Source organism: Sceloporus undulatus, chromosome 1 (genome assembly GCF_019175285.1).
Source record: "Sceloporus undulatus isolate JIND9_A2432 ecotype Alabama chromosome 1, SceUnd_v1.1, whole genome shotgun sequence".
NCBI classification, from domain to species: Eukaryota; Metazoa; Chordata; class Lepidosauria; order Squamata; family Phrynosomatidae; genus Sceloporus; species Sceloporus undulatus.
The window spans coordinates 320,515,828-320,530,302 of record NC_056522.1 but is presented as its reverse complement, the minus strand read 5'-3'; the positions used below and the strand labels follow the sequence as shown (position 1 = coordinate 320,530,302).

The following is a 14,475-nucleotide window of genomic DNA, read 5'->3' as shown; positions in this document are numbered from 1 at the left end:
TATCATCATCATCATCATCATCATCATCATCATCATCATCATCATCATCATCATCATCACTACAAATAAGTCTCTTGTTGCTGTCTGCATCTTCTGACTTGCCACAGATTCACCAAGTGGTGTTTTCATATAAATGACAACTCACACAGCCAATCAAATTATGCCAAGGTGATTTCACCCGTATGAGATTTTTTGGCTACCTGTACCACCATACCAAGTGATAAAGACTTATTGACAATGCTGCACATAACATCTTGCACTAACAGAAACATACACTGGATTTTAGTTCCCTTTTTTATATATAAAATTTGTGCTAAGTCAGGAAAAGCCTTCTCATTCATGGAATAAACTTTCAGTTCCTGAAATGCACCTCTGGATCTGATGTAATGTACATGAGAATTTCTAAATATGGAGACATATACAATCTGATTTTATGCCCCATCTTTGATATCAGATATTAGTGCAACTGTCTTTCTACAAATTAGTTAAATAAAACTTACTATTCAAAACTGTTTTGTTACTGATGATTAGAAACACAAGAGAAGAAATCAAAATAGTATTTACCCTTTAATTTTTTTTCTTCTTTAAACTTCTTTTTCTTGGGTCCTATGAGATGTCTCTGTTGTTCATAGTAAGGATCATATGTGGAAAGCAAACCTGCGCTGTAATACTGGTACTGCTGTAACTGAAGAAAACATGGATTGATCTAATAACGAGGAAAACCTCTGGATTAGAACATTCAAAAATATCTTAAAACAATGGTAGCTCCTGACATATGATCATATTTATGGTTTAAATAAGATTCCTCAAATGAGCAGACAGGCCAAAATAAAGCTGCTTCAGGTCACTTTTGAGGTGTGCTGTTTAAATGATTCATGCGTCCTAAGAGGTCAGAAGCCATGCCAAAGCCATGCTCTAGTCCTAAGGACTGCAACATAGCTTTGGCGCAGCTTCTGCCTTGGTCTTAGAAAGGCAGTATACAAATAAAATTTTACTTACTTACTTACTTACTTACTTCTGGCCTCTTAAGATATATGTGTCATTTAAACAGCATACCTTCAAAGTGACCTGAAGCAGCTTTATTTTGGCCTGTCTGTTTGGGCCCTAAGTTAAATTTAGTACCACAAAAGGAACTTCTAATCAGCTATCATCTTTGGGTGAAGGGGGATGAGACCACTAAACCCATATTTGATAAAAGAACAGATAAAAGTTCTGTTTTGTTTGGTCAGTTAATAATTAAGTTAGGAACAAGAGGAACGCCAGAACAGCAAGCACATTTATTTTACGTAATGAAAACAAATAAAAAAGCACAGTTCTGTACTTTTTATTCTCTGTTGTGCTTCAGATCACAACATTCAGAGGACAACTTGAAGAAAAAGAAAAGAAAAATGAGGTACACACATCTCTTTTCAAGCAATGGAATTTGGAATAATGATGGCTGTAAGACAGAGGAAAGGCACTGTGAAAAGCATGTGCTTTTTGCACTGATGATGGGTTAGTGTCACATACAGTGCTACCTCGGGTTACGAAATTAATTCGTTCCGCCGCTCCGTTTGTAACCCGAGTAATTTCGCAACCCGAAAAGGCTTTCCGTTTGCGCTGGAAAGCCGCTAGCCGCGCTTTGCGTTTGAATTTCGCGCCGAAATAAATTTCGTAACCCGAAAAAAACATCGTATCCCGGAACAGTTTTTTCCAATCTAACTTTTTCGTATCCCGGAAATTTCGTAACGCGATCAATTCGTATCCCGGGGTACCACTGTATATATTAATTGCTTCCCTCCATGATAGCTTGCCAAAGACATATTATGCTTTAAATCTTTTACCTCTTTGTCTTTGCTATATTTACTTTGATGTGATTTCTTGTACTTGTGCAATCGCAGCATATTGTGAAGCTCTTCCCTAGAAAGAGTAAACTCCTCTCCCTCTTCCACATCCTCATCAGTTGCTGATTCACTGTCACTGGAATCATCACTCAATAGAATGCTCTGCCAAGATCAAGATCATTTCAATTCAATAACAGTGATCAAATTAACAAAATCAGCAAATAAAAATCCCTCAGGTGTGCTAACTGGATTAAGGTAACTAAGCTTAACAGGAGTAACTTTTTAAATACAGTACTTTTCTCGTACTTTTCTCCCACCTGACCTACGCTCTTACCTGAAAAACAAAAACTTTAATGAGACAAAGAAATATGAGCAAGTCACACTCTCTCAGCCTCAGAGGATGGCAATGACAACCCCCCTCTGAAGAAACATGCCAAGAACATTTATTTGATTTCTATCCCACCTTTCTCCCCAAAGGGACCCAAGGTGGCTCACAAATAACATCTAAAAACGTAATACAATAAAACAATTAAAATATCATCTAAAAACAGTAAAAAATTACAGACACAGAAACCACACTAAAACCATGGTATTCACCCTATATAACAAACACCCAAGCCATTCTGTGATTATACATCCAATGCCTGCCTGAATAGAGCTGTTTTTGCTTACCGACAAAAGGCAAACAAAGAGGGAGCTAGCCTTGCTTCTCATGGAAGGGCATTCCAGAGGGCAGGAGCAGCCACCAAGAAGTCTCTCTCTTGTGTCCTCACCAGGTAAGCCTATGATGGTGGCAGGAACGAGAGAAACTCTTCCCCGGAAGATCTTAGGGCTCTAGCAGGTTTGCATAGGGAGATACAGTCTCTCAAATAATCTGGACCTAAGCTATGCAGGGTTTTATAAGTCATAACCTGCAATTTGAATTGTGCCTGGAAACAAACTGGTAGCCAGTAAAAGCAGTTATGTGGTTCCTATAACTGGCCCCGGTCAGCATTCTAGCTGCGGCATTTTGCAGTTTCCAAAGGCAGCCCCACGTATAGTGCATTGCAGTAGTTCAAACAGGATATAACCAAAGCATGTCTCACTGTAGCCAGATCTGACATCTCAAGGAATGGGTGCAGCTGATGCACAAGTTTTAACTGTGCAAATACTCCTGGCCACTGCTGAAACCTGGGCATCCAGGCTCAGAGTGAAATCCAGGAGTACACCCAACATGCGAGCCTGAGATTTCAGGGGGACTGTAACCCCATCCAGTACAGGCAAGGTCCCTATTCCCTGATCTGCCTTACGACTGACCGGAGCACCTCTGTCTTGTCTGGATTAAGTTTTGATTTGTTTGCCCTCCTCCAGTCCATTACTGACCACAGACACTGATTCAGAACAGAGACAGCTTCCTTGGAATCAATGGGAAGAAGAGATAGAGTTGGGTGTCATCTGCATACTGGTGACACCTCACTGCAAAATTCCAGATGACCTCTCCCAGAAGTTTCATGGAAATGTTGAATAACATGGGGGACAAAACAGAACCCTGAGGGACCTCAAGGGTCAAGGAGTCGAATAGGACCCCAAAACCACCTTCTGAGTCCACCCCTCCAAGAAAGACCGGAAACACTGCACAACAGTGCCACTAAGTCCCATGCCAGAGAGGTGGCTCAGAAGGCTACCATGGTCGAGAGCCACCGAGAGATCCAGGAGAACCAACAGGATACACTCCTCCTGTCCTGTTCCCTATGGAGGTCATCCACCAAGGTGACCGAAGCTGTCTCTGTCCCATAGCCAAGTCAGAATCCAGAATGAAATGGATCTAGATAATTCATTTCATCCAGAAACCCCTGGAGCTGGGAAGGCACCACTTGCTCCAGAACCTTGCCCAAGAAAGGAATATTAGAGACTGGCCGATAGTTATCCAAGATGATGGGATCCAAGAACATCTTTTTTTCAGTAATGGCCTCCCCAAAGCCTCCTTTAGGGTCACCATAAGTCAAAAATGCCTTGAAGGCACACAAACAAAAATGAAGGCACACAAACCAAGATGTCTTGAAGGCCCATAACAACAATTACATAGTTTTTTGTAGGTTTTTTGGGCTATGTGGCCTGCCATCAGCAACAGAACAATGCACATGCAAATCACTCCTGCATTCCCAGGCTCACACAGTATATATGGTATATACCCAACTTTTTCCAGGAAAAACATTCTCTGAAGATGCCAGCCACAAATACTGGCAAAATGTCAGGAAGAAAATCTTCTAGAACATGGCCACATAGCTCGAAAAACCTACAAAAAAATATGGATGTCGGCCATGAAAGCCTTTGACAACAACAATTACACCTGCTTTCTGTGCAAAGAGTTTGATATTCCCATGCAAGGATTTTCTCATATTTAAGAGACTACTGGTTCTTCTCATTATTTTAGCAGGGTGGGTGGAAAATGTATAGTTCCGTAGTCCAACAACTCCCGTAACCTCTCACCATTTATCATGCTGGCCAGGGATGATGGCAACTACCATCCATCTAGGGAACTGTATATTACCCAGCCCTGTTTCAGAGTAACTCAACATATGAATATACTCCCATCTTTAAGTACACAACCACATGAAAGTAGTATGATCAAATGTTGCACTGAACCACGATTTAAAGTAAAAGCTTTGGCCCCTGATTGGATTTCTGCCATGTTTTGGGGAGTCTTCATAGTAAAGAAAAATGTTCCCCATTCCAGGTTTAATGTGATAGGGGTACATGATTAGTATTAATGAAGAAAATAAAAGCACGTAACAAGACTGATTGTCACAAGACTCCACGATTTTGTATAAGAGGCTGTAAAATATCTTGGGAGGTGTTTTGAAAAAAACAACAACTATTTTTTAGAAAGCATTCATATTTCTATGAACTGTAACTGTAACAACTGTAACAATGCAACAGAATCATAACTATGAACAGATCTAGATTTCAGAATAATAAAAACCTTACTTTTAGCCATTTTCTGCTTTTCTTCAATTTGGAAAAGTTATATAAGCTCCCTTTTTCTGTTTTTGGCTCTGTTTAAAGAACACACAAAGAGGAAAATTTTGAATTATGCAAATAATTTAAAGGTATTTTATACAAAGAAAATATTTATCCCAGCCCAATATACAGACAAAACTATTCATTGATAACAACAGTTGCCAGCTCGCATGCATCTGAAAATGGATAGCTTGAATTGTACATTTGGGATACTAGTAACAAACTAGAAATTGCCTGATGATTCAAATATATGGTTATCTGCTTGACTGGATTACTCTACCTACTATTATCAAAAGCAAATTAACACTCATTCTGAAGTACACTTACCAGATTGTAACACTCCATTTAGAGAATGTGTGTTTAATATTCCAGAACTTCCTCCTGCTCCAGAACCTTCCCCAAGCAGGGAACTTGTAGGTTCTTCTTTAACCTGCATCAAGGGACCCCCAGGCTGAGGAAGCAGAGGATTGTCATCCAATCCATCTTCACTTTCATCACTACAACATAGTTAAAAATATATAACTGCAGCAGCAGAAAAGGAATAGATAGATAGAAAACAACAGCCGTGCTATGGCACAGCAACTTCTCATGATTGTCATATATAAAATAAAATATATTTGAGTTTAAAAATGTCTAATTTCATATATATAATTTCCAGGGGTAGTCTGGTGATATAATTTCCATGGTAGTCTGTGATGGTCTGTGGCAGGAAAAACAATAACAGTCTCCTGGCACTTTAAATCCTGATAGATATTACAGTGGGCCCTCGCCTTACGCGGGGGTCCGTTCCGGATCCCGCCGCGTAAGGTGAATTCCGCCTATGCTCAAGCCCCATTGGAAACAATGGGGCTTGTGCATGGTGGCGCGGCGGCGTGCGGGACACAACGGGCACGTGCGCCCATTCAATTGAATGGGACGCACCGCCCCTTCCGCCCCGCGGCTTGAGCACGTATGCTCAAGCCGCGTATGGCGCACCCACGTATGGCGCGGGCACGCTGTATTATATACCTTTTTAATAAACAGCTCACATGAGATGCAGGAAGTCATACCCACCTATCCATGTGTGTGTGTGTCTCGAGATACGCACACTAATCTGTCAGCTACAATAACACTTCATGAATCTGATGAAGGAGACTGTAGTACTGTAGTAGTATTGCTGTTCTGTGGATTTTGAATGTTATTGTACTTTGCAGTAGCTTCCCCTGGATATGTAGATACTACATTTTAGCCACAACAGGGGAATCCTAAAGAGGGAGCCAAGGAACTCGGACCTTAATCTTTGAAGTTTCTACCTCTAACAAAGATTAAACTTTAGAAAAAACAACAACCACCTGGGACTGCATTTGTCATGTTTTATCTAAATAGCATCTAATTTTTTTCCAAATGCAATAGCATAAGAGGCTTCTTGAGAAATTTAATGTTCTCTGCCTAACAGAGGTGGCTGGATATTAAAAGAGGTTTTTTACCAACATGAATATCCCTCCATACAGGGACGTAGTCAGGATTTTGGGAAGGGGGGGATCCAGACTAAGTGCCACCATTTTGGGGGGATGGGGGGTAAACACGTTGCAAATACATAAGGATATTAAAGTAATAAACACATTTTTTGGGTGTATTTTTACATTTAAAACATATATTTTGTGATTAGATTAGGTTTAGTTGATGTAAGTTTTAATATTAATTAACGGAAGGGGGGGGGTCAAGACCCCACGGACCACCATCACCACCCCCCTTTGGCTACATCACTGCTCCATACCACCACAACTGTGAACAACAACATATTTACAAAATGTAGGCCAATGACTCTAACATCATCATACAGTATATTTATTTCTCCAGTATGATTTTGAACATCTTTGCCTGATGAAGAAGTCAGTGGAATTTTAAAAAGCTTGCAATGTATATTTTATGCATTTTGGTCAGCCTAAAAAGGTATCATTTTTTGTAGATTTTGGATGTAGAGTTGGCCCTTGGTATCTGCTGGGGTTTGGTTCCAGGGCCCTCCATGGATAACAAAATCTGTGGATGATCAGGTCCCATTAAATACAATGGCACATCAAAAGGGTGTCCCTTATTTAAAATGGAAAAATCAAAGTTTGCTATTTGTCATTTATATATATATATTTTGGGAATATTTTCAAGCCATGGATACTTGAATCTGTGGCTAAAATATCCATGGATAAGGATGCTGACTGTAATTGTACTTAAGACACCATACTTGATAGAGTTCCAGTAGATATAGCCTTGGCTCCTGTTTGTCCAGTGTTGATGGATACTTTTCAAACTGTGCAGCCTGAGGACAGAATCCTAGAAGAGGTGAGATACACCATATGTGTACTAGACCCTTGTTCTTCCTGGCTAACTAAACAGGCCAGAGGAAGACTTGCGGTGTGGTAAAGGGAAGTGATTAATGCCTCTTTACAACAAGCCAGGGTCCCTATATGCCTGAAGGAGGCTGTGGTAAAAACTCTTCTGAAAAAAACTTCCCTATATCCTATTATACTAGGTAACTATAGGCCAGTCTCAAACCTTCTACTTTTGGGCAAGGTACTGGAGCATGTGGTGGCTTCTCAATCATGGATGAGACAGATTATCTAGATCCATGTCGGTCTGGTTTCAGACCTGGTTATGGGGCTGAAACAGCTTTGGTTGCCTTGATGGATGACCTATGCAGGGAACTGGATAGAGGGAGTCTGTCCCTGTTGGATCTACTGAATTTCTTAGCAGCTTTCGATACTGTCAATCATGGTATCCTTTTGAGTCTCCTGTCTGGGATGGGGTTTGAAGGTACTGTTCTACAGTGACTCTGCTCTTTCTTGAAGGGGTGCTCTCAGAGGGAGATACTGAGGGATGTATGTTAGACTTCTCAGCCACTGGCCTGCAAGGCCCATCAAAGTTCAGTCTTGTGCCCTATGCTACCGGTATATGTAACTGATGAAAGAGGTGTCCAGAGTTTCGGAGACAATTGTCAGTAGTATGCTCATGATACCGAGCTCTAATACACCTTTCCTCCTAATTCCGTTTGGCAGCAGGTAAAAGCATTCCTGTGCCATCAGGCTTTTTCAAACTGACAAGAATTGGGCTTTTAACTGCTGTGCAATGTCAGATTTTAAGGTTTGCATAGTTTTTAATACATTTTAATGCCTCGTTAAGAGACATTTAGAAAAGCGGTTAAAACTGAGCTCTTTAGCCGAGCATACCCCACTTGATATGAATACCCCCCCCCCCCCGATATGAATGACATGCCCCTGTTTGTGTATTATCCCTGCCTTGCTTGTTGATGCTATTGTTATTGTCTGATGTTGGATATTTTATTGTTTTTAGCTATTTGTAATTGAATTTTGATGTAAACACTTTGTGCTTTTATTTAGTCTGTAACCCCGCTTCGATCCACTGGGAGAGGCGGGGAAACATAAATAAAATTTTATTATTATTATTTAATGTGTAATGATTTTAACTTTTTAAAATTATTTAATTGTTTTTCAGGCTTTATATCTACATTTTAATGCTTCTGTGTTGTTTTCAGCTAATACTATTTTAAATTTGTTGTTATCCACCTCAAGTCTCTCTATTGGGGGAAAGCCAGAATATAAATAAAATTTTGCTATATGGCCAACACAGCTACCTCTGGATATGTAGTACTTGTGTAAGTCATTAAGGTGCCTCAAGACTTTGCTGTTTCAAAATGCCATTATTGTGTTTTTAACATAGCAAAGGAAATTTAAGTTTTGCAAACAGTTCACTCTCCCCCCTCCAGCCCAGGAAACAGTTTTATCTCATGTAGCCAAGATTTCAAGAAAGTTAAATCTCAAAACCATTCAAAGGCGAAGAACAGTCACGGTTTTGATCAAGCGTCAAAAATAAGAGCAGTATCCACACTAGACTTCAGTTAGAATCAGCAAAGTGCAGTCTCCACTTCCTACTTCAGATTCCCCATGAGCCCTAACCATTTGCTCAGGAGGTCTGAGAAATCTTCCAGAGTTAGTTTTCAAATGACTGCAGGGGAGAGGGATGGAGAAAGAAATTCAATGTCAAAATAAGACTGGATTTTGACCTCACTCCCACATAACATTCAAAATCCTTGTTGTTTAAGGTCCAAAGTAGATATGACAACAATAGAAAAATGAATGGATTTTAGAATCAGCAATTGTGCATAGGAACCTTCTGCCTCACTTCTGCTAATTAAAACCTGAAGCTGTTAGGTGGCTAATTGATCTGCAACTCTCAGTGCACCATAATGTATAGCATGCAATTCCCGGTGATCTTTAAATCCGTAAAAACAAATTTTCAGGAGATGCATGAAAGCTACAACTGGAAGACTGAGACAGAAAACCCGTTTCAGGAATTTTGGGATGAAGCAGGCCGGAGACTGTGATCAGCTGTGATCAGCCTGGGGCCATGGCAATCGGATGGCCTGCTCTGAAAGCGGGCTACCGCTGTGCTCCCAAACAAACTGCTGGCAAGATAATTTTTTGTCATTTCTTTTGCCAGTAGCTTCAGGCTGCCTTAGGTGGCTTCAGAGAGGCTTCCAGCTGCTTCGGAGGCATGCATCATCTGCACACCATGCCCTCTAAGTGGCCAGAAGCCACTCCTTTTTGGCCCATCTGTTTCAGGCCTCAGATTATTTCATGGAAATAAAATCAGAATCAAAACCATGGTTCTTTCCATTTCACAGACTTAACATGAAAGCAGCAAATCTTTTTTCAGTGTCCCCAAGTCAAACTAAGGAAAGGCTTTGATACCTGGATACGCTCCTGTTGAATACTGCAGATGTCTGTCGTAAAAAATTATCCAATCGAAGAGCTTTCTCCAGATATCGCAGATAGAGGGGCGTTGCCAGCTCTGTGCAGTTGCCATCCTCTCCTGCACCCAGCTCTGAGGCCATAGAACAAACCTCTCCTCATGCAAAGATGTCTCCTAACGCACAGCTGTTTCAAAAAAGAAAAGAAAAGAATGCAATCATTGCATCAATTTTTAAAGTAAAGAAATCAAAGAACCCCAACTGTGTTTTGGGGGGATGGCATTCTGGTATCATATTTCATATGAAATTGGCCTAGGCAGGCCACTGTGCAGAACTGTGCCCTCATTATCTCAATGTACTGTATTCTCCTCCTGTGAATTTGTTCTACTCTTCATCATGCTAGACAAGGTTCACTCTTAACATGGATTTAGAAGCAGTTTTTGAAATGGCCTCTGTTGATAAGGCTGGTGAGAGGAAGAAAGGAAACATTTATATGAGAGAAGACAAATACTGTTGACAATGTGCACGTAAACAGGGTTCGTTATTCTATACCACATTGTAGTGTTGGCAGACAAATAAATTCAAGGTACCTAGTTTCTGTTATGCATCTAGGTACATAAATATGTGATGTAAGATCCTAAAACTATTGTTCTGATACCTAGCGATTTGAAATATTTTCAACATCCAATTTATTTACAATCCAAAGCTCTCAAAAACAAATAACAGACCAAACAGGCTATTTTTAGAACTCATGTGCTTTAAAGTTAAGGTTGTTCGGTTTCCACCTTAAATTCTATTTCAATGAGCATGAGAATATCATACTTGCTTCTGAATTTTTTCCAAGTTTGTGTAAACGTCTAATCAATAGCTGGTAACTACGTATAATATTATTTGACCAAAGCATTCAAATTGTTTCACAAATGCCATGCCAAATCTTCTAAACAGTAATGACAAAGTGTGGATAGCACAAGTATATTGTACAGTATTTAAGGCCTTGCTAGACAACCAAGAAAAAAAATCTACCTGAAACTGTGAAGTTGTGTGTGTGCTCATGTGTGCACTTTCAAATCATCTGTCAATTTATGGCGACCCCATTAATTTCGCAGGATTTTCTTTGGCAAGAAAAAGAGATGGTTTGGTCAATTCCTTCCTCTAAAACACAACCTACACCACCTTGTATTTATTGGTGGTCTCTCATCCAAGTACTACAGAGCTGACCTTCCTTGGCATGCAAGATGAGATGGAGTTTAGTGCTTTTAGGGTATTTAGGTCTGTGCTTTTTTACTTATATCCTGGGAAACATTATGGATTCTTCAAATGAAAAGTAATGAATAGCAAAGGAAACCTACCCAGCCTTAGCGATCTTTCCCTATCTGGAGAATTAGATGTAGTCTGGGGTAATCTTGGTTCATGTGATGTAAGCCAAACAGGTCTAGCCATTGCACTGCATTAATAGAATGTGTGTTTTAGAACATGTCAAAACATCTCAAACAAGTCAATGGCAAACAAATGGGGAATATTTTCCTTAAAGCGCCATAGAGACCTCAAACAGAGTCAATGCCATGGGATAAGCCGCCATAACTTGTGGATGGTGCAGCATACAAACTAGCAAATTTCTCAGTTTTCATCCTCTTACTATATGCATTTTACTACAGATAGCACAGTACAAATCTCACAATCCCTCTGTGAAATTACAATTGTACCTCAGAAATGGCATACTGTTGCCAGCACTACATACAACACAAATACATGAAACAAGCCAAATGATGTGTGAATACTGCAAAAATCAAAAATGCTTCATTTTATATGTATATACTGTATACATTTAAAAATAACATTCTTCCTTCCTCAGGGCACAGCATTTAGCAAGGGAGTGCTGAGCCTCCACCAAGGGAATAAGTCAAACACAATTCAACCCTTATGCTTAAGATGAAAGGAGTCATAGTTCTTACTTCCATATAGATATTAGACACCTCTCTTTATTATGATTATACCTTACATGAGGCACCTAATTGATTATAGGTTTGTGGGTTATGACATAAATATATATTTCCAATTAACTGGAAATTATGGGGCCTATGAGGCAACCTTCTATCTCCTAGAGGAGGAAAGTAGGGTGTGACTATCTTGCACCCCTAGAAGACAGCAGAACTAAAGTTAATATGAGATTTGATTCTTTTCCCTTCGAGGTCTCTTCCAGTTGAGATCTAAACATGGCTGACTATATAATGAACAACTCATTAATACCCTCAGTGATTTTGCTGTTTCCCTAAGCATAAACAAAATAGCAGTGTATAAAATATAACACATATGAATTTATGCAGTGGTGCCAAGGTGGTGATGCTCTTGCACTGTCCCATTCACCCACCAAAATATTGGAATTTGAATCATATAGATTGCTGAAATTGTAATGGTGAGGGAAAAACGTGCCCAAAAAAAAGAAAAAAAAAAGAGACCCACAAAGCTAGAATACATGACACATTGCTATGGTGGCATATCATCATTTTAAAAACCATCTGTTCCTTTCCCATCCCACTCCCCAAACACTGAAGACTAGCAGTATTCTTTGCTACAGCAGACAGTGAACAGAGTTGCATATAAATTTCACTTTGTGATTGAAACACTGGACTTTGGAGCATATCGATTCCATACTTGGAGTAGAGCATTCTCATAAGGGTACCAAAAATTGTAATGGTGAACGGGGGTGGGGGGGATGGAAACACCCACAGACACCTCATCACTGACCACATAATCAGAAATGTCCCCCTGAAGCAATATGCCAAAGCTAGAAAAAACAGGTATCAGCTTTTTTGTACCATGCCAAGAATACAGTTGATGTCAGAAAATGAGGCTATACAGACTGAAATAGGGAATGTGTCCTTTCAATTGCCAATAGTAAATCGTGATGTCCCATGTATGAACAACTGTCTAAAGCATGATAAATCCTCTTGTTTGGTTTCATCATCTGTCCAACAAATCTGAACAGCCGCATTTGTATCATTGGGCTTGTCTGTACACAATGAATTCTGTGGTGTATTCCAAGCCTACAGACAATTACAGTCCAGGAATACAGATACATAACCACAAGGCAAACCTCACACATCTAAAACAAGGCAGTTACAGCAATGTAAAGTCGAAGGCTTTCATGGGCGGCATCCACAGTTTTTTGTGGGTTTTTCAGGCTATGTGGCCATGTTCTAGCAGAGTTTCTTTCTGACGTTTCGCCAGCCACAGATGCCAGCCACAGATGCTGGTGAAACGTCAGAAAGAAACTCTGCTAGAAAATGGCCACATAGCCCGAAAAACCCACAAAAAACTATGCAGTTACAGCACTTTGTTTGGATCAAGTAGAGTGCACAAACAGTAACTTTAGTGAAAGGACAACTGTCACACAAATGAACTAGGCTAACACCAACTACTAGAACGGCACCATTGCTAACACTTGCCTTTTAAAAATCATAACAGGTACTTCATCTCAGAATTCCAGAGAAATACCCAGAACCAGAGCTCAACTTTTGCAACGAGTAGTTCAAAAACAAGGCATTTTTAATTAAGCCATTTAATCATGCCTGTTACACATATCCTCAAGTTGTTTCCCACCCATCCATCCATGCCACAGAAAGATGAAATTATGTATTGGTTTAATAATTCTCTTTCCCCTCTTAAAAAAGATGTTGAAACTGTACATATTTTCAGATGCTACCATTCATGGTGAATATACATGAGGAAGGGTAGATGATGATGGCAAAATGCCTCATGTTACAATTTTGTATGAGGGGGATCAAGGTAAGATACTCTAACAAACAATGTTGTAAGACACTGAACAGAGCTACTTGTCTCCCTGCTCTCATATGCATGAGAAAAGAGGCTAGCTTCAGGAGTCACATAGTATGGGGAGCCACTATGTAAAAAAAAGAAGAGTCCTACTGGTGGTGGTGGGGGGAACACACACAAATTATTGCTGAAGGAAAAGCTATCTTTGAGGATTTTAACTATTCCATTTTAACTACTAGTATCTAAACATGTATAACTCCCCCCCCCCCCAACCCAAGAATCAGGGTCCTGTTACATCCAGCAGAGCAAACCATTGCTCCTTCCTGCAAAGTGTGAAAATTGCCTCAATAATTTTATCAGAGTGGGGGAAACGCACCCTGTTTTGTGGTGCTTGAAGCCCCCAAACCCTGCCAATTAAAAAAAAATCAACTAAACAAAATGGCCAAAAACAATGATGACGATGACAGTGTGATAGTTTCACTCCACTTGCTCTCCACAAGCACCCAGCCTCCAAGTCTGTGGAAATTGTCTGTATTTCACTCAGTTCCTAAAACTAGAAATGACATCATGTCACTTCTGTTTGTACCAAGACTGCTTGTGTAACCCATGGAGGGTGGTGTACAGGTGACCACCCAGACTAAATTAATTATACTTCCAACAGCTGACTCTCTGAGCTGAAGCATCACAGACCAAAATATAGGTAAAGAACCCTCCAGATACACAGAAATATATTTCTCAAGGCAAATTAATTCCAAATATAGAAATTTGTCCAGGATACTGCAATTTCAAACTAAATTATAAATTATTTGAGACATTACTAAAATCAAACAGTATATGGTGTTTTAGTCCAGACATGTATTGGATGCAACAAATGCATGCATGCATGCATATTTTCTTCAACAACAACACCAATCAAGCACAGAACAGCATTTTTTAAAACAGCACAAATCCATGCCTACCAAACATACAGCAAGCTGCAACTCACACATTTTCATTTAAAAAGGAAATGGCTGGATGACAACAACAAAATGGTGGTGACAATTTTGCCAGCCCCCCTCCCCAAGCAATGAACATCAACTGAGGAGGAAACACAGACATGGCAGTTGGGACAGCAGAAAAGCCAGGAGAGAGAAAAAA

At 40.0% G+C, this 14,475-nt stretch overlaps 1 protein-coding gene across 2 annotated transcripts in view; it reads right to left on the bottom strand.

Moving 5' to 3' along the window:
• Positions 1 to 14,475, bottom strand: part of INO80 (INO80 complex ATPase subunit) — a 97,461-nt gene that overhangs the window by 73,325 nt on the left and 9,661 nt on the right. Inside the window, exons 2-7 of one of the 2 annotated variants that reach the window (XM_042448392.1) lie at positions 10,914 to 11,008; positions 9,566 to 9,751; positions 5,151 to 5,320; positions 4,791 to 4,858; positions 1,824 to 1,985; positions 565 to 685 (exon numbers count right to left, since the gene is read on the bottom strand). In XM_042448392.1, the coding sequence (XP_042304326.1) occupies positions 565 to 685; positions 1,824 to 1,985; positions 4,791 to 4,858; positions 5,151 to 5,320; positions 9,566 to 9,708 (664 nt within the window). In that variant the 5' untranslated portion in view covers positions 9,709 to 9,751; positions 10,914 to 11,008. The remainder of the gene's footprint in view (positions 1 to 564; positions 686 to 1,823; positions 1,986 to 4,790; positions 4,859 to 5,150; positions 5,321 to 9,565; positions 9,752 to 10,913; positions 11,009 to 14,475) is intronic. The other variant, XM_042448382.1, reaches the window with a different exon arrangement.